This window comes from Amblyomma americanum, chromosome 8 (assembly GCF_052857255.1).
Source record: "Amblyomma americanum isolate KBUSLIRL-KWMA chromosome 8, ASM5285725v1, whole genome shotgun sequence".
Classification (NCBI taxonomy): domain Eukaryota; kingdom Metazoa; phylum Arthropoda; class Arachnida; order Ixodida; family Ixodidae; genus Amblyomma; species Amblyomma americanum.
The window spans coordinates 58,820,579-58,846,031 of record NC_135504.1 but is presented as its reverse complement, the minus strand read 5'-3'; the positions used below and the strand labels follow the sequence as shown (position 1 = coordinate 58,846,031).

General features: G+C 47.9%; 2 protein-coding genes across 2 annotated transcripts in view; both read left to right on the top strand.

The window, feature by feature from the left end:
* Positions 1–11,615, top strand: part of LOC144102414 (uncharacterized) — a 64,439-nt gene extending 52,824 nt beyond the window's left edge. Inside the window, exons 9-12 of the mRNA XM_077635694.1 lie at positions 3,258–3,367; positions 5,275–5,292; positions 10,587–10,692; positions 11,444–11,615. Of these exons, the coding sequence (XP_077491820.1) occupies positions 3,258–3,367; positions 5,275–5,292; positions 10,587–10,692; positions 11,444–11,615 (406 nt within the window). The remainder of the gene's footprint in view (positions 1–3,257; positions 3,368–5,274; positions 5,293–10,586; positions 10,693–11,443) is intronic.
* Positions 11,557–24,899, top strand: LOC144102413 (uncharacterized). Its single transcript, XM_077635693.1, has 4 exons — positions 11,557–11,926; positions 15,377–15,645; positions 24,001–24,254; positions 24,894–24,899. Exons 1-4 carry the CDS (start codon positions 11,688–11,690, stop codon positions 24,897–24,899), a joined length of 768 nt encoding a protein of 255 aa, XP_077491819.1. The 5' UTR covers positions 11,557–11,687.
* The last annotated feature ends 554 nt before the right edge of the window (positions 24,900–25,453 follow it).

The following is a 25,453-nucleotide window of genomic DNA, read 5'->3' as shown; positions in this document are numbered from 1 at the left end:
AGGCTTCCGCACCGACTCACCGAGACCCCGTCAAGGTGAACGACCCCCTGAAATTGAAGAATTCCTTGCGGACCAGCGCAATCCATCCCGAGCGCAGCGGCAGTCGCGCTCACCCTCACCGAGGCGCTCTTCCCCGACACCTCCCGGCTTCTCGCGAGCGGCACCGGGCCGATCGCCAAGTCCTCGTCGGGAAAACTGAAACCCGCGACCTTCGGGGGCGAGGTCGCTGGGGGGCGCTGTGCTGAAGACCTCCCGTCGTCGCCGCTACAATCCGACAAAAACCCGCCGACGCCATCACCAGAGTTAAAAAACCGCGTTTCTTTAGAAATACCCGTTCTTATCGATGGTCGCAGAGTAAGCGCATTAGTTGATACCGGGGCCGATTATTCGATCTTAAGTGGACAACTGGCGACCATTCTGAAAAAAGTGATTACCCCTTGGCCTGGCGCGCACCTTCGAACTGCCGGCGGTCATCTGGTTACGCCCAAGGGTATGTGCACTGCTCGCGTTCAGATCAGCAAGTCCACGTTCGTCGTCAGCTGCATCGTCCTGGGCGAGTGTTCTCGGGACCTAATCCTCGGCATCGACTTTCTGCGGGAGTATGGAGCAATTATCGATCTGCGCAACCGAATCGTCATGTTTTCCACAGAGCAAGCCGCCGAACTCGACAACTCCTGCCAACGCAGTGCCGCACTTCGCGTTTTCGCCGACAGCGTCACACTTCCGCCCCGTAGCAGTGTTTTGATTGAAGTCGCCTGTGCTGAGTTGCACGACGCTGAAGCAGTCGCCGAGGCTAATCATTCGCTCCTCCTGACTCAAGGCATCTGCGCCGCTCGAAGCTTACTAACAATTCGCGCTGGCCGGTCTGCGATCCTTGTTACAAATTTTTCTCCAGAGCACCGGCACCTTTTCTCTGGAACTGCGATCGCTACCGCTGAAGCGGTTGTGGATGTTCCGGTCTGCTTTGCGTTCGCGGCAGCGGCCCCTGACGACCAATCATCGCGCGCCACTGACGACCAATCTGTTCCGAATGTCGACATCAACTGCAACCTCCCCGAAGGCAAGCGCCTGGCCTTAGAGCACTTGCTATTGGAGTATAAACAGTGTTTCGCTTCTTCGTCGAAAGTTCGTCAAACGCCCCTAACGCAACACTAGGTGGCATTATTGGGAATAATGCCACCTAGTGTTGCCAGGTGGCGCAAGCTGTCCGCGAAGACGATGAGGTTGCGATCGTGCTATCGCGGATCGGCCGCCATTACCGTCTCCTCTTGCCGACTCCAGCTGTTGAAGCGTCTCTCCGTGAGAACTCCGTGACAATATATATATATAAGCATTATTTTCCTGATAATTTTCATGCATGTATGTTCACAAACATATGTCCTCAAAATGACCTTTTGAGGAGCACGAAGCCGCTGGTATGACCTGAGAACATCATTATGCGAACGTTTTGAGGACAATCCAACCTGGGACATTATGAGGACATATTGAGGATGTTTTAGAGGCCCCGAGGACGTTTGGACCATTTGAGGACGTCCTCAGGATGTTTGGTGTTGTCTGGGCTACCGCTCGACCATTCGGTGTAACAGGGTTAAACTGCTGTAATTTTGTTTTCAATCAATTCACTGTTTAAAGCTTTATGTGGCCACATAATTCGTTGTCAGACTGTACAGATTACAAGCGGAGCATTCCCTGAAAGTGTGCTTTCCGGGGCTTGGTATTTTTGCTGAAAGGAGGATTTATCATTAGTAAGAATGTTAACTGCTCAGCTCTGTGCACAGTATTTACAACTGAACGTGTACGCCCATGTTACCGCGTGATGATTTCACATATATTTTTTTACCTTCTATTAATGTCTCGGTTTTCAAAGGAAGACTACAGTCGTTTCTCAAGGGCGTTCGGCTGTGCTCTGGCGAAAGTAAGACTGAAAACTGCACCGCAGTTCAACAACCGCATTAGCGGCTAGCAGGTTGAGTATACAAAATAGTATGATGAATTCCTCCACTGTCACGCGCATTAGCGTGTTTCTATAAAAGCATCGATTGTTCGATGTATTGGTTAGGCCTTTGTCGAACGTGAGCAAGGCTACACGCATGCGCACATTGGCGTTCCTTTTCCGCTCAATGAATTCGTTGCGGACATGTTCGTAGTGACAGCCACAACAAGATTCTTTTTTTATTCATTGCAAAAAAAAATAAAACGCGGCGACAGCACGACGGCACAATATATTACTGCTCTGAAGATATCACCAGCTCCTTCTCGAATTCCCGCAGCTACTGCCGGCGCTCAAATTAGCTGGCCAGTGGAGTTCATGGTTATCTTTTCTTTTTTTTTTGTCCATGGCGACACTCGTAGACGTCCTGTCCTCACAGAAAGCAGCATGAACTCGCAAGACCACGCCTAGAAAAACGGCGACCTGCGCCATCATGTTCCCCATATGTAAAGAGCGTCGTCTATTTTTCCGCCAATAGACCATGGAAACATTGGCACCACCCGTGCACACATTCTTAACAATGCGCTTTATACCCGTACCACAGCAGCGGGTGTTCAACACTCACTTGAGATGCGTACACGTTCTGCACAGCAGCGGTTTCCGCTGCGCACTAGTGCTGTTACCGACGGCTCCGAAGAGCAGAAATGACCGTTCGAGTGGCGCCATCTATTGTGGACAGTGCAAACTGCTCTCTGCACATGCTCTGTATCTCTCTCTGTCCGCAGCTTCATCTTATAACGCACACAAACGAAAAATTCTAATCTATTAAGGAAAAACACTGGTTAGGAGTTACTGCTGTATAAGCACAAGTTTCCTCCTTTCTGTATTCTTATCTGGCCCACAAAAAAAGAAAATGCGTCAAACCGCAGTTTCAGTCGATCAGATAAAATAACCTAAAGTGTGCACTGAAGGCTCTTGTTCTTTTTAGCGTGTCTAGAAGGTGATGCAGTTGTATATGGCGGTGAAGATGGTTCTGGGCAGCGCCTCCTCTATTTTTACAAATATAGGAGGCGCTGTTCTGGGTAACACTGCAGAGCTGGTGTCACATATTTCGAGGCATTTCGCGTTACTGTCTCTTAGCATGGATAGAGCGAATGAGGTTATTCAATTTTCGTTCTTTATCTCTTTTAGTTGCCTGCATTTTATACACCGCATACAAAGTATTGATAAATAATCGTACAGATCACAGAATTACGCATATTTACGTCTCGCACCAACGAAGTTTCACCTGTGTGTCGTTGGTTCTCCGTTGCCTCCACAACCGCAGTGACGCCGATGACATCAGGGAGAGGTGGCTGATTTTCTGCATGAGCGTCCTACTCGTCTGCATCTTGCTCTCACTCTTCGCCATCCTCGCCTTGCTCTTCGTAGGAGGAAGTGAGTGCTCGAGTGCGCTGCGCACTCAGTATTTGTCAACACCGCGCATTATGCATATTTACCCCTGTTCGCACCAGGTGCAGAAATGTCCAGCGAGCTCCTGGAAACCTACCGCTGTCGGTTCAGTGTGTCTAAAGGAAACACCGATATCCTCTCGTGTTACTTCAGAGCCATTCTGAACGTATCCCTCTTTTTTTTTCGCACCTTTGAAAGGGGGGGAGGGGTGAAGTACAAGCAGAAACAGTCCGTCTGGAACATACAAATCAAGAAAACAGCGGCTTTTCCTCGTCAACGGACCCTATTTCAGCCAATGGCGTCGGCAGATTTTCATGAACCTGCAAGCGTAATAATGCAGGAAGTGGCAGATGAAATGGGAGATTTCCTTCCCTGCGTTGTCGCGCCACTCCCTGCGAAGCCCTGCTACGCATGCTAGCGGCTTCATGAGAATCGGCCGACTCATTGCCTGGAAGGGGGTCCTTCGACGGGGAAATGCCGCTTTTCTCGTTACTTCAACTACTTATTTTGCTCAGGGAAGCCGATAAGAACTAAGCCTCGCCTAGCACATGTCAAAAAAGCCAAGTGAAATGGCGATTGTAAACGGAGAGAACAAGCACCCGTCAGCCGCAGAATTGTGTCAAGTATTTTCGCGTTGCCGGCGACAAGAAACCATGCGGCAATGTCGCGGATGTCACCATAACCCAACTTCTTAGAAAACAAATATGCTTGCAGATATTTGCGGTATGATTGTTTCTACTTCTAACTAATTGGTCGAAATTTTTCCGGAGCCCTCCACTACGGCACCTCTTTCTGCCTTTCTTCTTTCACTACCTCATTTATCCCTTCCCTTAAGGCGCGGTTCAGGTGTCCAACGATATTTGAGACAGATACTGCGCAATTTCCTTTCCTCCCAAAACCAATTATTATTATTACTAATATAACAGTGTCATTGAAACCAGGCTGTCATTTGCAGGCCGACATTATTGCATGCCGGTGCATAATTTCGTCGCAATTGCGGACACGATTTCTTCCCTTGCCCAAGTTACTACACTGAGTGATGTACACTGAGTGATGCCCAAGATAGAGGCATTCCTTATAAGCATTCCGTCGCGCAAGTAATGAAAGGCTTTTCATGATTTTTTTACCTTTTCCTTCACTTTAATCAACACCTTCCTGGCATGAAAAAAACGCCATGACAATGACAAACAAACGAGCTATGTAACAGCTTGACGAATGACCCCCTTTCCTGACAGCGCATGGCGACTACATGTGTTTGGGAATGTGACGATAATGTTACATGTTGGATTATGCTATATAACGTATAAATATCTCTTATCCTCGCCTGCATTGCAACACAGTTCATAAAAACTTCTTATCAAAGCATATCAGTACAGTGATACTAATATGCATGTTTACAGGCACGCTCATTTCACGACCGTTGCTACTGTTATCTGCAGAACTACTAAAATAAAGCAAATAATTATGAGAAACAAGGGAATAAACGCACAAAATAAGCAAATTCTACAAGTATTATAATAATATACAGGGTACATCAGGCTTCTTGTCTATATGCATGACCACGGAAACGGCCCACAAGCGATCCACAGTAAACTTGTTATCGCGGAATAGCCAGCTTGTAAGGCCAGGCAACTCATGACAGCGACAAGTATGCTTGAAGGCGGGAGACACAAACAACGCATTTATTTCGCCCGTAGCTACGTCCAGTACTGCGTGCATAAAGTTTCACGTGTTTGCGAAACAGCTGTCTGTGTTCCTAACGAAGGTTCACATTTTCTCACAAAAGTGATGAGTGACCAGAACTGTTCGTACATATCGACACCTATGATACCTCAGCGACGTTCGGCCTGCGCGAACTTTTGTCGATTATTGTGCTTACTCTCTGCTTACAGTAAGACAGTCAACGCAAGGTAAGTAGAACTGAATGTTTGCGTTAACTTCTCACCACAGTAAGTACTAATAAAGATACTAATTATTTAAGCCTTTTGTATGTGAAGTCTGTCAAAAGTAGCCAGGCTGCACAGTTTTTCGGAAAATCGTATATTGAAGCTCTTATGCCAGCCTTTAAGCTCTAAATCTCTGTATGGTAAGGAGAACCTTTATGCTCAGCTTCCGGGGCCTCTTTGATCTTTAGGAGAGTGGTTAGGACTTTACAACACGATTGCGAAGTAAACAATGCAGCCTGGTTACTTTTGGCAAAGAGTGTATACATACATACATACATACATACATACATACATACATACATACATACATACATACATACATACATACATACATACATACATACATACATACATACATACATACATACATACATACATACGTACGTACGTACATACATACATACATACATACATACGTACATACGTACATACATACATACATACATACATACATACATACATACATACATACATACATACATACATACATACATACATGCATACATGCATACATACATGCATGCATACATACATACATACATACATACATGCATACATACATACATACATACATACATACATGCATACATACATACATACATACATACATACATACATACATACATACATACATACATACATACATACATACATACATACATACATACATACATACATGCATGCATGCATGCATGCATGCATACATACATACATACATACATACATACATACATACATACATACATACATACATACGTACGTACGTACGTACGTACGTACGTACGTACATACATACATACATACATACATACATACATACATACATACATACATACATACATACATACATACATACATACATACATACATACATACATACATACATACATACATACATACATACATACATACATACATACATACATACATACATACATACATACATACATACATACATACATACATACATACATACGCCTACATTTATTAGCGCCTTCAGTTAAATCGCATATAAACAAAGCCTCAAAGCGCAAGCGCTTGTGTGCGGGTTTTGGAAGGTGGTCAAGCGATGGTACAAAAATGAATGACTAAGAACAAAAACAAAAGACAGAACAGCATTCAACAGCATTATTAACATGAAATTTAGGCAACAAGAATTGTTGCTCCAAAACAAAAACCCCATCTCGTACACTTTTATGCGTAAGAACAGCAGCATAACACAACAATGCCGAATGCGAAGACCTCTTTTCTCCATTTATGATAGAGCGATTCTGATTTTGAACTGACATTTTCATTTATCGGTTGTTCAACACTAAAAAATCTTTCTAAATCTCATTTTGAATACGCGGTCTCGCAATCCTCTCGAGGTTTAAAATGTACCGTGAATTAATACCGCGTGCCTCAATGCTGTGCACAATGGTGACTAATGAGTCATAAATGCCCACTTCGTGGTGCAGACCAATTCGCACCTCGACTAGCAGTACGACGTACGGGCGTGCTCATGTGCCTTATTATCACATCTCACAAGGTGTTCATTTCAAATAGAACTAATTTTGTTTATGTTCTTTGGGAGTGCAGATAAAAGCGTTCATGAAGAAAGAAAAAATCACAGAAAAACCTAATTACTTTGCCTGCTGCCAATGCGACAGCATCAGAAGCTGTTGATGCCTTTAGCGAAACTGACGTCATTTCCGGTCTGGTGACGTCACGCTTTCCATAGGCCTTGTGAAGATCCTACCGAGTAAGTATTGGTAACGAGGTCGTGCGCGTTTGTCATAAAACAAGAGGAGGAACTCTTCTTGCAATCTGCCGTCTTATTATAAAGCACAATTTTTTTTGGCACCTTCACGCACAACAAAGGCATGGTGGAATGCTTATACCCACTGTTACGTAGTCCACACGGTGTGTACAACACAAGCTGTGTATGGCGGCTGCTTTACACCCCTCAAATTTTTGCGCGGAGCTTGACGTTTCGCTTTTTTTAATTGTCACTACGATATTATGGGATAAGTTATCATTTAGACGCGCATATAAGTGGTTTCGTGATGGTATCTGTGACGTCATGTGCTGGTCTCTCGTGACGGCATGCGATGGTCGAAAGGTGGTTTCGGTTTAGATACTGTCTTTTTTTGCTTTGTCATTTCATAACTGTTTGGTCTTTATTTTGAATTTTTTAAAAGCAATTAGAAAAGGAGGTCCAAGAAATAGGTGAAACATATACCGGAGTTGCCCTTAAGCTCAATTAATTCCAGAAACGCTTCAGTTGCCTGTTCAATGCCGGCTCCCATTTGGGTAAGTACAAATATTATCGCTCAGAATGTGGTGTTATGTGAAAGCACAAGACGGACAAGACGCTCCGTGGGATGTACGGCTTTACTACGACGTGCATAAACAAGGAAAGAAAAACGCTATGCCTGTGGCTTTGTGCACTGCGCCTATTCTGGAGACTCCGTCGGCCTCGGTAATAACACGTTCTGCAAACGACATCTGACAACATGCATTTCAACAACGAAGAGCTTGAGTGGCTGAGGTAAGCGCTGATTTCTCTCATCTTACATCCATCGAAGAGGCCCAGAGCAATTGCTGGCACTATTTCTGACTGTATTAAGGGAGTAATTACTCATTAGCATTCACCTAAGCGCAGCCAAAAAAAAGCTACACGGCTTCTGAAGAAACTTCGTAGTTAAAAAAACTTCCTTACTCCCTTATTACAGATCTTATTACAAAAATACTTCCTTATTACAAACTACTCCACCTTAGGGAATTCCCCTAAAAATTTGAGCAAAACCTCTTTCTGCGTGTGTTGGCTCTACGCCACGTATATTTTCGGCTAGAACTGCGCACATTTGGCAGCGGAAAAACAATAAGTGAATTAAGTTAACCTCTCTTTCATATTCTAAAAGTTGTCGTAGCACGTATATAAAACACGTGTTCTACAAAGAAGAGACCAGTGACTAACATGTTGCAAAAGCAGCCCTTCATCACCCAGATGGTGCGTGTAAGCGTAGCATTGCTAGAAAGCTGTGGAATCGCTAATATCTAGAAGGTTGTAAAGTCGTCTTAAGGCACTGTGTACTAAGTCAGAAAAAAAGTGAAGAGTGTAAAGGTGCCGAGGGTAACTGAGTGGAAAAATATGTGGCCACTTATATGCGAAATGTTGGGAGACATATTTGAAGGGTGCCAAAACAAAATTGCAAACGGGAAAATAACTTCAGTCCGAGGGAAGAAATCTTTAGCATACGGAACAAGGTTTAGAAAAAATTCCAGTGCACTAGAAATACACGGTACGCTACTTTGTGACACTTTGAAAACTATTAGAATTTTATCAAACTCGAGGGAGAGTGACATGAGTCGGATGTGCAAGGACAGAGACAAAAAGTATAGTACTAATTTATTCAAAACTTTCGCAGAACCATAAATGTAGTACAGAATAGTAATTCAACCAATCAAGAATCAAATGTAGAGCTTGGGGCCGCCGCGGTGGCTCAGTCGTTATGGCACTCGGCTGCTGACCCGGAAGACACGGGTACAATCCCGGCAGCGGCGGTCGAATTTCGATGGAGGCAAAATTCTAGAGGCCGTGTACAGTGCGATGTCAGTGCCCGTTAAAGAACCCCAGATGGTCGAAATTTCCGGAGCCCTTCACTACGGCGTCCATCATGGCGTGAGTCGCTTTGGGACGTTGAACCTATTTCTATCGTACGCGTGCGCAGCAACGAGACGCAGCCGCACGCATCGAAATAGTGGGGGCGGAGGTGGCCTGCCTTTGCACGTTGCCTCTGACACCATTAATCTGTTGACGTTCGGTTTGCGGTGTACGGCCGCGCTTCTGGTCTTTGGAAATAGCGTCTCTGATTGGCAGGAGGGTTCCATTGCAAATTCTTCATCGAAGTACCGTAATTGTGCTAATTTTTAGTAGGCAGCTTCAATCTGCAAGTCTCGGGACTTACGTTTGCTATATATGCAACACAGACACTACCACTCCGCACAGGAAAAAGAAACGTCGGTACAGCTCCCGAGGAATGGTCGGTCCGTCTTAACCCCTGTCACACGGGCACCGCAAAGGCCTTTGAGAATCGGGTCCTTATATCCAAAGGCGTAAGGAGTGCAGCTACACGGCACAAATGTTGCGCCTTTGCCGCTAAGGGCCTCGCAGGCGAAGGCGCCCGTCCGAGACCTTTGGAGCCCAAAGGCGCGGCCTTCGAGAACCTGCAATGGCAGTGCCATCCGACGTCAAAATGTAAAAGCAATGAAAAAAAAGTAGATGCGGCTAACAATGTTAGAAAACATCTTTTAAAAATACAAAAAGTGTGTCTGGCTATGCTTTTTGTACAGGTCAGTAAAGTGTTGCAGCAACAACGAGGGCCCCTGGTGTCCGGCTATACACTAAACCTGCTGCTGCTGATGAGAGCAGCTGTTGAAGTTATTTCAAGCAAGCAATTAGAATTTAAAAGAATTGTCAGAGCTCAACGAATGAACAGAATTCTCTGCTTTAATCTTAAAACACCCGCTTCAGGCGGCTCGAGCACAGCAACGGGTGCTAAGCCTCAACGACTGTTTCACCTTTGGGCTGCACCGTGTAGCAGCGTCGCTGCTCCTTTAAGTTTTCGCTCCTTTGGTGAAAAAAGGTGCCTTTGCTGGAAGGCCTTCGAGGAATGCCGTGTGGCAGGGGTATTTCTCAGTTTCCCTCAATAATAATAATTGGTTTCTGGGGAAAGGAAATGGCGCAGTATCTGTCTCATATATCGTTGGACACCTGAACCGCGCCGTAAGGGAAGGGATAAAGGAGGGAGTGAAAGAAGAAAGGAAGAAAGGGGTGCCGTAGTGGAGGGCTCCAGAATAATTTCGACCACCTGGGGATCTTTAACGTGCACTGACATCGCACAGCACACGGGCGCCTTAGCGTTTTTCCTCCATAAAAACGCACTCGCCGCGGTCGGGTTCGAACCCGGGTTCCCTTTAGTTTCCTTTTAACGCGGGTTGCAGCTGCTACAGCCGGGAATTTTCGCACGAGGGTTCAGAACAGCGTGTAGCTTGGTGCTATGCTATTCTTGTTCAGGCTTCTTCGATTGAAGTAGACCGGCCCCGACTTCTGGGAAAACATGAAGTTCAAGTAGTGACCCCACGAGTTGTGTAATGCGTCAGCTTCAATAGCTGTGTACTATTCAGGATCCAGCCATTTTTTATAGCTGAAAGTGACCTGTTCTCTTACTTTTGTGAGTACGTCCATCCCTGTATCGTGAAATTTTTACCACAAGATCCACTTCCTCTGTTCCTCCGTGTGTCGTACGGTCGTCCATCACCCTCAAGCGACTGTAGGTTAGGCTTACCTCCGCCAAAGCTCGTGTACCTCAAAGGCCCCAGGTAAGGTAAAAGAGCCTAAACTTTACTTTGTCTCGGGAAGTAAGTACATGCGAGAGCCGCCCCAGAGGGAGAAAGGCAAACAGATAGAGACATAACAAATGAGTGACGTCAGGCAAACCTTTGCTACCATCTTCGAGGTGCAGGCACATGTGTTGTGAGCAGCGTCTGTGCCGTGTATTAATCGGCACCACGTGCTGTGCGGCCAGCAGGAATGCGGTGGCAGTGACTACGCTGTCCCGCTGCACTTCACGCCTGCCTCGGCATATGTGAGCGGGATCTGCCGCCCCCGAGACTGTAACTGTAGGCCCTGGTCCGATGCTTATAGGTCCACAAAAAATTAATGGAACTTGCATAATAATAATGGGACGTTTTCGTGCAGCTGTTCAGTAATTATTAATACCGACTTTCAGAAGGTCGAAACGCACGAGCAATGCATTTAAGAGTCGCACAAGGCACAGCGCCTTTATTAAGATATGTCAGTGCACGTTAAAGATCCCCAGGTGGTAGAAATTATTCCTGAGCCCTCCACTACGGCACCTCTTTCTTCCTTTATTCTTTCACTCCCTCATAGGCCTTTACGGCGCGGTTCAGGTGTCCGCCGATATATGAGACAGATACTGCGCCATTCCTTTTCCTAAAAACCAATTAATATTATTATCGAACATGTGGTGGCGGTGAAAAATTTATTATTGGTGGAACCTTTATAGTTCAATATTTCAGTGGATAATTCCCATGCTCCTGGGCGTGGAAGGTGGCCGGCAGTCCACTGCACTAGCCTCAGTAGCGAGGCCAGGTCGGAGCTGGAGACCACGACCTCCCACGCCCTCCGATTCCGCGAGGGCCCAATGGGCCGGTGGTTGCAGTTGTCGGCAGATGAACATTATACGGTCGGCTCGGGAGATGCCGACGACGAAGTAGGCTGATCCTCGAGCACAGCTGTTCCCACGCGCCATCAAGCAAAGAAGAATATCTCCGGCGGTCGCTAAACGCCCGTGATGTACTACGTCAAGACGTTCACGGACAGCACCGACACCGGCCGGACCCCGAGCACCAACGCCACGTCCACGGCGCCGACATCCTCCCTGTCTTCGACATCACTGTCGCAGAACACCCAGCAGATACTGTCATCGTGGCACCGGTTCAAGCGACGGCGCGACCTGCTCGAACGCCGACCCACCATCCCGGGAATCAGGCACCAAGCCTACGGGGCCACTCCGCTCGCCACCTCTCGCAGGTACGCGCCTGGGAAAAAACTTTGCGCTTGCTAAGAAAAACTTGGTAAATGTTCGTGACATTTACTAGCTGCTAGTGAATGTCAACCTTTGGCATGACCAGAAAAATGCGCAATTTGTTACAGAGCGCTAACAAAGATGGCGCCACATGTCAGTTGTCTCATCATCGTGATAGCTAAGCCGTTGGCTACATTACGTATGTTAGTATAATTGGTTTTTTGGGGAAAGGAAATGGCGCAGTATCTGTCTCATATATCGTTGGACACCTGAACCGCGCCGTAAGGGGAGGGATAAAGGAGGGAGTGAAAGAAGAAAGGAAGAAAGAGGTGCCCGTAGTGGAAACTCCGGAATAATTTCGACCACCTGGGGATCTTTAGCGTGCACTGACATCGCACAGCACACGGGCGCCTAGCGTTTCGCCTCCATCGAAACGCAGCCGCCGCGGTCGGGTTCTTAGAAGCTAACGTTTTTCCTTAGAGAAACCAGCCGTACACTTCAAAGCATGACGTTAGCCCCCTAAAACACGCAGGTATTTTAATGCAGGGGCCGAATTAGAATTCACTGAATGTGTCCACACGAGCTACTGCTAACTGGTCGCCTATCACAGAAAAAGCAACATTGCCATGTCCAGAAATTGCACTTTAAATCCGTATGTCTCAGTTCTCAGCAACCCAAAAGGGAGTACTTGATATGGGCAAGAGCTTTCAATCGTTGTAAAAAAAATCACAGGGGCTCTTAATTCCATTTTTTGTAGGCAGGGTGATAGCATTAGCAGCTGTTGATACTTTCACCGGAAGTGACTTAACTTCCGATTTGCTGGTGGAGCCACTTCCCCACACCCATGGGTGAATTTTATGACCGACGACGAATTTTGACTAAATGGGGCTTGGTATGGAAATTATAATCGAGGCTGGTCCTCGGAAGGGATAAATGAGACTACACAAATGCATTTTCTAATGGTGAACATGTGATGGTGACAACTCAATACAGCACCCTCCAAGCAAGCAGCGTACTTTTTTCGTTCAAAATTCTGTCAGTGCCGTGACAGCCTCAGAAATTTCACTTTACCCACGCATCGCGGGAGGTGAGCGCATCGACAGTGTCACCGGCTGTCGCGCACTTACACGGTCACAACGTGCAATGATCCTCCGCGCGCGCATTGGCTGCGTGTGGCCCGGGGAACGACGGGTGCGTCACGGAATCGCGACGAGTGATGTGTGTGACGGATGCGGTGCAGTGGAAACACTAGAACATCTGCTCCTTCGCTGCTCCGCGTTCGCCGATGCTCGTCGCGATATGCTCGCGGCCTATAGGGCGCAGGGCATACTACCAGACTCCATCAAGACGCTATTGTGGCCGTAGGGCAGTGCGCGCACTCGTGAGCGAACTTTGGTGAGCCTCTGTGCATTCCTCGAACACACGGGCTTGACGTCCCGTCTGTTCTCCGTCAGGTAGTTACACGCAGTGACCGAACGCTCCGCGAGTTCTACCTTGAACGATTAATAACTGGACGCCCCACTCCAGTTGTAACCTACACAGTGCTGTGCGCGTGTGTGATTTAATTCCTCTAAAATGAACTAATCACGCGCACAACCTGGACACATTTCTTATTGTGTAAATAGTTTGTACATATTACTTCTCCCCCTGTCCTCTATTCCTGTCCCCTCACCTCTTTCATTTCATTTCTCCATTCTGCCTGCTGTCCTTTATTTCCGCTGCCCCAGCTCAGGTGCTTCAGTATCGATGGCAGATACCGGGGCTAGCAAAAATCTTTTCCTTCCTTTTTACTATTATTGTTAATAAAACCACTACCACCACCACCAGTATTCCGTTAAATATTTAAATCAATAGCTGTCATTCTAAATAAAAAAAAACCTCTGGTCAATTATTCTGCAAGTAGCAAGCAGTAATATTGCTGTCAGAACCTGCCAGTATACATTATTAGATATAATTGCAAACATACCTTTAAAACGGGAAACAAAGTGCGATTGGGGCCGAAATGCTTGGGCGAAAGGCTGCTGGGTAAAGGCGTTGCTGTATTGTTATTTTTGCATTTATTTTTATTCATCCTAGGACAAGGCACACGATGCGAAACGGTTCAGGAAATGGGTCTTGGCCCAACTTCGACTTCACCCGCCGCGGTGGCTCAGTGGCTAGGGCGCTCGTCTACTGAGCCGGAGTACCTGGATTAGAACCCGACCGCGGAGGCCGCGTTTCGATAGAGGCGAAACGCAAAGGCCCCCGTTGGCTGTGTGATGTCCGTGCATGTTAAAGAACCCCAGGTGGTCGAAATTATTCCGGAGCCCTCCACTACGGCACCTCTTTCTTCCTTTCTTTTCAGTCCCTCCTTAATCCCTTCCCTTACGGCGCGGTTCGGGTTCCCGCCGAGATGTGTGACAGATACTGCGCCATTTCTTTTAAGAATAATAATAATTGATTTTTGGAGAAAGGAAATGGCGCAGTATCGTGTCTCATATATCGGCGGACGCCTGAACCGCGCCGTAAGGGAAGAGATAAAGGAGGAAGTGAAAGCAGAAAGGAAGAAAGAGGTGCCGTAGTGCAGAGCTCCGGAATAATTTCGACCACCTGGGGATCCTTAACGTGCACTGACATCGCACAGTACACGGGCGCCTTAGCTTTTCGCCTCCATCGAAACGCAGCCGCCGCGGTCGGGTTCGAACCCGGGAACTCCGGATCAGTAGCCGAGCGTCCTAACCACTCTCCTCCCGGACCCCGGACGATCAGGCACCCAACAATGCGGAAGGGGCCCCATCGGTCCTTTATACATATCATCAAATCACCACATTCTAAAAACTCAGCTGCATGACATTACAACCACCCCACAGTACATTGTCACCCTTATCCAGCGTCACGTGGCGACAATTACAGACGGGCTGCTTTATTTCAGCCTACTGTCTCTCATGGTTTCACCCCACCTTTCTTCCTCATTATAACACCTGTGGCGTGCCCAGATCCACACTTTTCCACTACTTTTGGGAATGTCCTTCCCCACAGGCAGTACCCCCCTCCCCAATCCCACTCATTCTTCCTGGGAGGCTGCTTTAGGGACCGCTGAGCCCGCCGGCCAGAAATGGCTGGTGGATCGGGCTTTATGTGAAGCACAATGCCGTGAACTCCTGGAGCAGTATAGGGACCACCCTGGAAGATTTTTTTCGTCTAATAAAAGTTGTTTCAATCCATCCATCCTAACCACTCAGCCACCGCGGCGTGTAATCCCCAGGTGGTCGAAATTATTCCAGAGGCCTCCACTGCGGCACCTGTTTCTTCATTTCTTCTTTCACTTCCTCCTTCCTCCCTTCCCTTACGGCGTTGTTCGGGTGTCCACCGAGATATGCGAGACAGTTACTGCGTCATTTCCTTTCCACAAGAACCTATTTTCATTTCCAAGTCATCAACCGTGCTCTGAGGGCTGTCTCTCCCTCAATCCGCAGAGACGCCGCGCTGCGGTACCTTTCGGCGTTCCCGTACCCAGCAGAGCGACCTCCCCCAGAACGGGCGCTGTCTTCGTCCTGCGACTGCGGCCGGGACGAGGAGGGCGACGCGTCCGCTGTGTCGCTGGGATGGAGCCTGTGCTACGCGCTGCTCGTCCTCCTCACGGCCGTGTTCGCGCTCTCCACGGGAGTGGTCCTGGTGCGGCTCATCCCCGCCGCCGCCGTAGCGCCACCCAGTGGCGTGGACCACGGAGCCGCGCTACACGATGGTGAGGCACTCGCCGAGAACCACGCCCCACTATGACCTTTAGTTGTGGTCAAATATTTAAGGGAATCCCACAGAGTGGAGTAGATTTCTAATAAGGCAATAATTACTCATGAATCCCCCAGGGTGGAGTATATTTGTGATAAGGAATCAAGACGAATTTTTCTTCAACTGCGAAATTGCTTTCCTGTGTAGCCGTAGGGCTCCGCTTGGCTGGATGCCAATGAGTAATTATTCCCTCATTGCTGTGACTTTTAATCTTGTCGTGGACATTGCCGACCTTAGGTTAAATTTATTTCATCTCAAACAAGTGTTACCATATTAGCCAATGTGAGTTTTAGGGCTTAATGACTAACTACAACCTGTATCAACTTATGGCTCGAACTGTTGCTGCATCAATACTCCCTCATGCGTTAATCATAAAGATTAAGTACGGTCATGCTCAGTGTGAGTCGCCACAGCGAGATGTGTTATTCCTTTAAGAAGCGACGGGAGCCTGGTGATAGCCAAAATTTATACACCTACATCACCATCATCAGCCTGACTACGCCCACTGCAGGGCAAAGGCCTCTCCCTTGTCTCTCCAATTCACCCTATTCTTTGCTAGCTGCGGCCACCATATCTCCCCAAACTTCTTACTCTCATCCGCCCACCTAACTTTCTGCCGCCCCTGCTACGCCTGCCTTTTCTTGGAATCCACTCCGTTACCCTTGAAGACAAGCGGTTATCTTGCCTTCGCATCACATGCCCTGCCCAAGCCCATTTCTTCCTCTTTATTTCGACTAGGGTGTCATTAACCCGCGTACATACAGTGGGATACAACTCAAGAACGCAGCGGCTTTTCCCCCTCAAAGGACCCTGCTTCCTACCAATGGCATCGGCCGATTCTCATGAGCCTGCTAGCATGACATCGCAGGGGGTGGCAGATGAAATGGGATTGTCCCTTCTCTCCGTCAGGGATAGTGCCTTCCCTGTATTGTTGCTCCGTTCCCTGCATTGTCACACTAGCAGGTTCACGAGAATCGACCGCCGCCATTGGCTGGAAATGGGTCCTTAGATGGGGGAAAAGCCGTTTCCTTCTTAAGTTGTATCTGGCTATATATTTCCCAGTCAAAAGGGTACAGCTTTCTGCAGAGAGTACGATGGCGCCTTCAATGTGAAATGCAAATACAACTTTTGTCCGTAAAATTTCGAGACTGATTTATTTTCTTCTCCAGAACTAATTCCCCAAAGCAAATGTTGGTGCGCATGTGTAGCGCCATTTTTTCGGGCAAACCTGAGATATTTGCTGTGGCAGCCGCTATATGGCACTACATGTAGAAAAATACGTTTTCACTAGTCGTCTGCGCATTCTACTGTGAGTGAATGTGGAGAGATGGACGTCCACCTCGAACAGCGTGTAAACATAAAATTCTGTGTGAAGCTTGGCAAGAAAGCCACACAGACCTATGAGCTCCTTCGTGACGCTTACGGCAACGAGACATTATCGCGGGCGCAACTTTTCGAGTGGCACATGAGGTTCGTTTCGGGGAGAACGTCGGTGGAGGACGACAGAAGGCAGGGGTGCCCTTCAACCTCACGGAATGAGAACAACGTGGCTCGGATCAGGAAAATCGTACAGCAAGACCGCACCATTACAGTCCGCATGCTATCAGATGCTCTCGACATTAGTAAGACAACATGCCATCAAATATTGCGTGAGAAATTGGGGAAACGAAAGTTGAATGCCAAACTTGTGCCGCACTCCCCTACACAGGACAAGAAGGACATGGGGACATTAGTGAGCGCTGATTTGCTCTCCGAGGCAGAGAAGGGTGCTGCATTCGTCAACAGCATCATTGCTGAAGACGAAACATGGTGTTTTCAATACGATCCTCAGAGAGGCACAGCGCCGAATGGTGGTCCACAAGCTCTCCGGTGTCGAAAAAGGTGCGGCGACAGAAGACCAAAACAAAGACGATGCTGATAGTTTTTTTTTATGCCAGAGGTGTCACACCGCGATTTCGTCCCACCAGGGCAGAAGGTGAATCAGGAGTTTTACATCCGCGTGCACCAACACATGCGTGATGCACTGAGGCGCCGTCGCCCTGACTTATGGGTATCTGGGCAATGGAGCCTTCTCCACGATAATGCAAGACCGCACGCTGCTCTCAGCGTGACAAAATTTCTCGCCAAGCACAGCATTACTGTACTTCCCCATCCGCCATACTCGCCTGACCTCTCCCCATGCGATTTTTTCCTGTTTTCTGGTGTGAAGAGAGCCAGCCCTAAAAGGTCGCTGGATGGGGAGCGTGGAGGCCATACAAAACGCCACGACAAAGGAGCTGACAGCCCTGCCAAAAGAAGCGTTTTCCAACTGTTTCCAAGACCTCAAGTACCACAGGAAGCTGTGTATAGACTGCAAGGGAGACTATTTCGAAGGAGTGCTGCACAGATTATTTCAATGTTAAACGCATTTTTTAATCGACTCAGTCTAGGAACTTTACGGACAAAGGTTGTAGTAGGCCTGTGCGAAATTGAAAATTGTTTTTTGGGGGAAAGGAAATGGCACTGCATCTGTTTCACATCTCTGCGGACACCTGAACCGCGCCGTAAAGTAAGGAATAAAGGAGGTTCTAAAAGAAGAAGGGAAGAAAGAGGTGCCGTTGTGGAGGGGCTCCGAGTTAGCTTCGACCACCTGGGGATCTTTAACGTGCACTGACATCGTACAGCACACGGGCGCCTTTGCATTTCGCCTCCATCGAAACGCGACCGCCGCGGTCGTGTTCGGACCCGGACACACCGGATCGGTAGCCGGGCGCCCTAACCACTGACGACCATGGCGGGTCAGGGGTGTGCGAATATTCGAAAATTTAGGATAGCTTATCAAATATTCTCCCATTTCCTTATCGTCGAACTAATCAAAAGTGCACATTCAAAATTATTCGAAATTAATCGAATATGTTCTCGTGTTGTCTAATAAATTTTACATAAAATGTTCCGAAGTTTGAAGAAGACACGCCGTATTTTTCTTCGACAACTGTTCTGAAAGGTAGGGCTCGTACCGAAGCGCGCACCATGTTGCCGCAGTCGGTGTAGGCGGGATGGAGGGTTCAGCGCCGTGACAGCGGTCCATTCACGTGGCGGCGTTCATAATGCTCATACATGGCCTTCGAGACTGGACGACGCGACAGTGCTCAGGCAGGTTCAGCAAACCCTGCCTTGATGCCCGATCCCGGAGGCCATGGCTCATACGTAGCTCTCGCCCTCTCTCGTCTACATGGGATGTGGAGCTGTAGTTGATTCTATTTCGTCAGCAATACCAAAACAATTTTCCAATACCTATAGAAGGCATTCACTGAGGCCTCGCTACAAGACGGCACGGTTGTTGTCGCGGTTAGCGCGCCATGTTGGCGGTCGTTTCACGTCAGCTCGCAAAGTGTCGAGTACGCCGTGATTACGATGATGATTATGAATTTTTATGGCGCAATTGCATCTGAGGCCAAAAAGCGCCATGACACAAGGTCTTTTCGTCTACTCAAGGTGAGGTCAGGCACATTTCCCAAGCATTTCACCCTAAATAAGCCGAGCACCAGACCAGGGGAAAGCTTGTACCCATTGCGTCACCGGTGGGTATACCCGGCGGCACTAGGGATCCCAAGTACGCCGTGAGATACCCATCCTATATTGTTAGCTATCCGTAACATCTTTGCACGTTGTTAAATGCGTCAATGTCCACTTATTCTTGTGTGTAGAACGCTTTGTGTGCATGTAGTTTGCTGCAGAATTCCTCTGTGCCGTGATATAAAACCGAGCTGCCTGTTCAGTGTTTCAGTAACGCCAGTTTCACATATTGCGAATTTCACCGCGCGGTTCAGGTGTCCAACGATGTATGAGACAGATACTGCGCCATTTCATTTCCCCAAAAAACCAATTATTATTATTATTATTATTTCACCGCCCGACACACCCGCCGCGGTGGCTCAGTGGTTAGGGCGCTCGACTACTGATCCGGAGTTCCCGGTTTCGAACCCGACCGCGGCGGCTGCGTTTTTATGGAGGAAAAACGCCAAGGCACCCGTGTGATGTGCGATGTCAGCGCACGTTAAAGATCCCCAGGTGGTCGAAAATATTCCGGAGCCCTCCACTACGGCACCTCCTTCTTCCTTTCTTCTTTCACTCCCTCCCTTCTCCCTTCCTTTACGGCGCGGTTCAGGTGTCCAACGATATGAGACAGATACTGCGCCATTTCCTTTCCCCCAAAACCAATTATTATTATTATTACGCCCGACACTGCGAATTCATTCGTTCTGCGGCTGAAGAGGGCTGCCGGTCTAGCCGCATACGGCTTGCGAACAATTTCCTCTTGGAATGAATTCAGCTGCAAATCGAACGATCGCAGTGTAGGGCGGTGTAATTCGCAGCACGTGAAACGGGTCTCTGCCCTATCCGCAACTCGGCAGCAAAACTGGCCTGCTGCACTGCACGCAAGAACGTACACGGCTTGCAGCTTTTAATGTCAGTTGATAACTGTCTGCTACTGATGCAGGACACAGCGTAGATACACAGCGTACTATTGATTACCCAAATTCCAGGAACTCACATTTCCAGCGGCTGTAGTGCGCGACCTGCTAAACATTCACAGACGGTGTTTCAGGAGAAAGGCAAGGCGGCATAGCCGCCTTATTTACGCTACAAAACGGTCGAGCAAATACTGTCAAGCGCTCGCAGCACGAACGGCAGGAGAATCGAGAACGTTTCGCAGTTTTGATTGTAGCAACTTCCAATGCACAAAACATGGAATCTAGGCCAGTTGGAAGCAACGCGGAGTGCAGCGATTTCACTATAGCGCTATCTATACTGAATCTATATATTCAGTAGTAACACTTAAAGCAGACAGAGACTCACCTGTCCAAATACAGCGCTTTCAGGCCGTCGGCACCTTCGGACGGATCTTGGGCTCGCCCACTTGTCAAACAGCTCAACATTTTTCATAGATTTGTAAGCTTCACTTTCTTGGCCTGTCGGCCAAATTAAGCCGTGTACAAGGCGGGCCGCGATATCGGTTAATTCAACGCACGGCAGCAGTCCTGTACTTCGCACACCACGTCGGCGCTTCCGCATTCCTATATACGAGTGGACGTTTTCAGAAAGCGGAGCCTTTTCAGCGTGCCCGTATTTTTTTTCTTGTTTCGCGCAGTTCACGGCGTATTCACTCGGTCACGCGGTTTTACGGGTCGGACATATTATCTCCCACGAGACGCGAAACCCACGCACATTTCATAGATAACCAGCGAGTTAAAATGCTGCGTCTGGACTCGGCGGCTTCAGGTGCTTCAGTATCGTTGGCAGATGCCGGGGCTAGCAAAAATCTTTTCCTTCCTTTTTACTATTATTTTTAATAAAACCACTACCACCACCACTCGGCGGCTGCGTGCGCGATCACAAACATGGCGAATGTCGCACCGGCCGCTAGCGCCCCTAGCGGATGCCGTCACATGAATGCCTCCTGTAACTGCACCGTCCTTCAATTAATATACTGACTTCTTGTTGCGACCCTCTAGTGGAGATCAGTATAGCTTCATTTAATAGATATAGCTGCAATTTCATGAGTTATTGCGCTGTACCGGAGCGCCTCCACTATAATAATAATTGGTTTTGGGAGAAAGGAAATGTACCCGCCGCGGTGGCTCAGTGGTAAGGGCGCTCGACTACTGATCCGGAGTTCCCGGGCTCGAACCCGACCGCGGCGGCTGCGTTTTTATGGAGGAAAAACGCTAAGGCGCCCGTGTGCTGTGCGATGTCAGTGCACGTTAAAGATCCCCAGGTGGTCGAAATTATTCCGGAGCCCTCCACTACGGCACCTCTTTCTTCCTTTCTTCTTTCACTCCCTCCCTTATCCCTTCCCATACGGCGCGGTTCATGTGTACAACGATATATGAGACAGATACTGTGACATTTCCTTTCCCCAAAAACCAATTATTATTATTATTATTAAAGGAAATGTCGCAGTATCTGTCTCGCATCTCGGCGGACATCTGAACCACGCCTTAAGGGAAGGGATAAAGGAGGCGAGTGAAAGAAGAAAGGGAGAAATAGATGCCGTAGTGGAGGGCTCCGGAATAGTTTCGACCTCCTGGGGATCTTTAACGTGCACTGACATCGCACAGCACACGGGCGCCTTAGCTTTTCGCCTCCATCGAAACGCGGACGCCGCGGTTGGGGTCGAGCCCGGGTACACCAGATCAATAGCCGAGCGCCCTAAGCACTGAGCCACCGCGGCGGGTATTCCACCCTTATTCGACTCGGTTTTTGTCTAGACTGTTCGTAATTTTTTTGGTTAGGAAAAATGCTCTTCACACCCTCTAACAGAGAGATCCGCTGCCGTGAACCGCTTCCGCACGGCGCGGTTGCGTACGCGCTGATTGGTCCTGGCGCGGCAGGCGCGCAAGCAGCTGACGGGCACGTGGCACCATCTAGCGCCCTCGGGGCGTTCTAGTTCTGCGCACAAGAAGTGGCGCCTCTCTCAAGCGGATCACGGTAGCGGATCGCCGATCGCACTATATATATTCGCACTATATACTGTAATAGCCCTGCGGTCTCCGCACATGCGTTGAAGTCATACTGAGCGCAACTAAGTATGAAGTGCACGTGTAACACGGCACAGCAGCAGTCTTGAAAAAAAAAAATAGTTTGTACAGCAAAGATACAGTGCTGGCCTTGCTTCAGCATGCTCACCCGCGTTGGAATTAACATTCGTGAAGTGGCTGGGGTTATCTGCATGCTAGCACTAGCATGAATGCGTCTTAAAGCTGTGCCAACCTAAACCAGACATATAGTGTTTCGGCGGTGTTGCCCGGGCAGATTACAGTTATTTTGAACAAAGTCGTACGGTTCTAAATCTGAGCGTCAGGGCTACGTATTCCAGGCAATGAAATCTCCGAGCAAATACCTGGCACTGAACTGCACAGAGTATATTTCCTGCATACAGCGTGAGGCCTACACATGTCCAAATTTGTAAATTTCGGGCTTTGTGGTCTATGCAGCATTTTCCTTTTAAATATCGCTCAATACAGCTTGAATTTCACAACGCGATGCTACGTACCGGGCATGCGCAGTGTAACGGCTGGGAACTATAGAACGGGTGCCAACTGTATAACTGAAATTACGTTATTTTTTTCTTGTTCAACCGGCAGCGTTGATTTTATTCCAGAAAATGCCTAAGGTTTATAAAAACCCGACAAACCCTTCGGCCTCACGTCGTCTTTGTTTTATTTTGTTCCTTTACCTGTTTATTCCGATATCTCACAGGCTCCAGCTGGAATACTATGTGACTAAGAAGTACTTGCAACTGGGCTTGTTGGTGCATATTCGTGAGAGACATAAGAGCGCAAACTGGCAACACGGACGAGGAAGGGAACAAAACGAGCGCTGCTCCTGTTCCCTTCCTTGTCCGTGTTGCCAGTTTGCGCTCTTATGTCTTTCACGAATACTATGTGAGTGGTTTTACATACTCCCTCCATTCTTACCTCGACCCCCGATCGCCACGGTGGCTCAGTAGCTTTAGCGTTCAGATGCAGATCCCAAGGTCGCGGGTTCAATTCCTGCCACAGCGACCGTATTTCGATCGCGATAAAATACAAAAACACCCGTGTGCTGTGCGACGTCAGTTCATGCTAAAGAACCCCATGTGGCCTAAATCAGTCCGGAGCCCTCCACTACATAGCCCGATTCGATTTGGGACGTTAAAACCCCACAATCCACAATTTATTTTTACCTCGTACCCTGCTAGGATAGATTCAAGTAATCTTGCTTCCCGAAAAATACATTAATAGTTGAGCAAACCTGCCCCCAGTATTGCGAACAAAAGCCCCGCTGCGGTGGCACCGTGGTTAGAGTTCTCGACTGCCGAGCCCAAGGGGGCGGGTTCAAACCCGGCTGCGGCGGCCGCACTGAACACCTTCAGGGAAATAGCTTTAGTTAGAGTGCCTTAACAGAAGTCTGATTGTGTGCAGACAGTCGTGTGGGGGCCCGCAAACCACCGTGAAAGAATTAGTCAAAGCTCGATGTGAGGGTGTCAAAATCACCTAATGCTGTCGCATCGCCAGCATAATGCAATGAGGTGCTCTTGTGCATTTTTTTTTAAATTGCCTTGGATGTAAACTTTTATTCGCAAACAAGAAGAGGAAATAAGGGATGCGGAGTCTTCGTGCACAATTTCGTACAACATGCAAAATAATTTCTGCAATAAATGCACCTACACGGTTACAGAGAATGTAGAGTCACACAGAACTCGCACACAGATTCGACTAGCTTTAAGATGTTTTATTTACCGATTATCTGTATTCCTTGGGACTGATCTGTATAAACATTTGTACAGATGTCCCGCACCCCTCCGCCGTGCCATCGCCACGGCCCAAGGCACCAAACCGTGCTGCAACTCACACACAAATGGCCGGATCGCAGCCCACTGTGCCATATGTGACCGACGATGTATTGCCGACCAGTGATGCCAGGATTGTGAACTCCATGGTCAACGACAGCCTACAGAGAGTTAATAGAAGGTTTTTCAAGGATGACCCGACGCCAAGCACCCTGGTGGGCGCCCCAACAGGTGGTGAAGATTTGGAGGTGGTGAGCAGATCGCGACATCTCCTCTGAATTGTTGTTCTTGCCCCGAGCAAGAATTTTCAACACTATTGCCAAATGGGCGAGTTGGTGTAGCATTTCTTAAGGGTAAATAGCTCGAAAGACATAGATGGAAAGCGGAGGAGCGCGCTTGTCTTGCGTTTCCTTTGCTTTCCGTCTATGTCTTTCGGCCTTTAATTTTACCTTAAAGAATCTTGTCATCTCGTCTTGTGCTCCTAACCAGAGCTTACCGAAGTTAATACGGGCAAGTTGGGTATGTTCGGAGAAACGTCGCGCCAGCTGTAGCCAATAGTACGCAGGAGGCAGTTAAATTAATAACTGGTGGCCAAAGGTTGCTGGGAAGATCAACATGGGTCTGTGATAGAAACAGCCACCTGCCAGTGCAGTGGGGGATCTCTTAACCGCTGCAAAACTTCGCCAGAAGTGGTATGGGGACTCTCAACGATCTATGAATGTCAAGCAGTGAATAACCAGTACTGCATACATGGACTCACTAAAGCTGTCACGTCATACCCCTAAGGTGGAGCTTGAGTGTCACCTCTAATTGAAGAATGAGCATCTGCTTTCGCACGCCTACGCGGTTTGACTACGTCACACCCCTACCACTTTTTTCTCTCTGTGCAGCTCTAAGGAAACGTAGTGTGTGTCGATGCGTGCTGATACGTTAGGAGAGTAATCCTTACTGATAGCTAGTAAACTGAGGATAGACTGAAGTGCGTTTGGCAAGTACTCTCGGGTCATGAATACACTTTAGTAATAATTCTCAAGAGGAAAATGCACAGCAGTTATATCTTGTCAGTACCCAGCTATATGGGGCAGAAACTTGGAGGCAAATGAAAGTGTTGAAATCACGTTGAGATCGGTGTAGCCTCGGCTATACAGAAAAGGAAATTACAGTTATAACGTCACGAGGCGGTAAGAGAGCAAAGTGGGTAGGGAACAAATGTGAGTAAATGACATCCTAGCTAAGATCAATTAAAAATGGCCGTGGCATGTAATGCGAAGGAAAGATAGCATATGCTCCTTCATATCCAGCATATCTGGACAAAAGCACGTTTCAATTGGGGAATAGTTTATGAACGCAGTTCTTTTTCATATATTGTCAGATTTTACTGTAGCAATCTGTATATCGGCAGATCTCTCCTCGGTGGGCTTGTATTGTTTTGCTATTAACGTTGTTGTTA

Excerpts from the sequence above, each read along its gene's own strand:
- LOC144102413 (XM_077635693.1), top strand. The coding sequence starts at position 11,688 with ATGTACTACGTCAAGACGTTCACGGACAGCACCGACACCGGCCGGACC. Across the intron at positions 11,927-15,376 it reads CCGCTCGCCACCTCTCGCAG|AGACGCCGCGCTGCGGTACC; the intron begins GTACGCGCCTGG and ends CTCAATCCGCAG. Across the intron at positions 15,646-24,000 it reads CGGAGCCGCGCTACACGATG|ATGTCCCGCACCCCTCCGCC; the intron begins GTGAGGCACTCG and ends ACATTTGTACAG.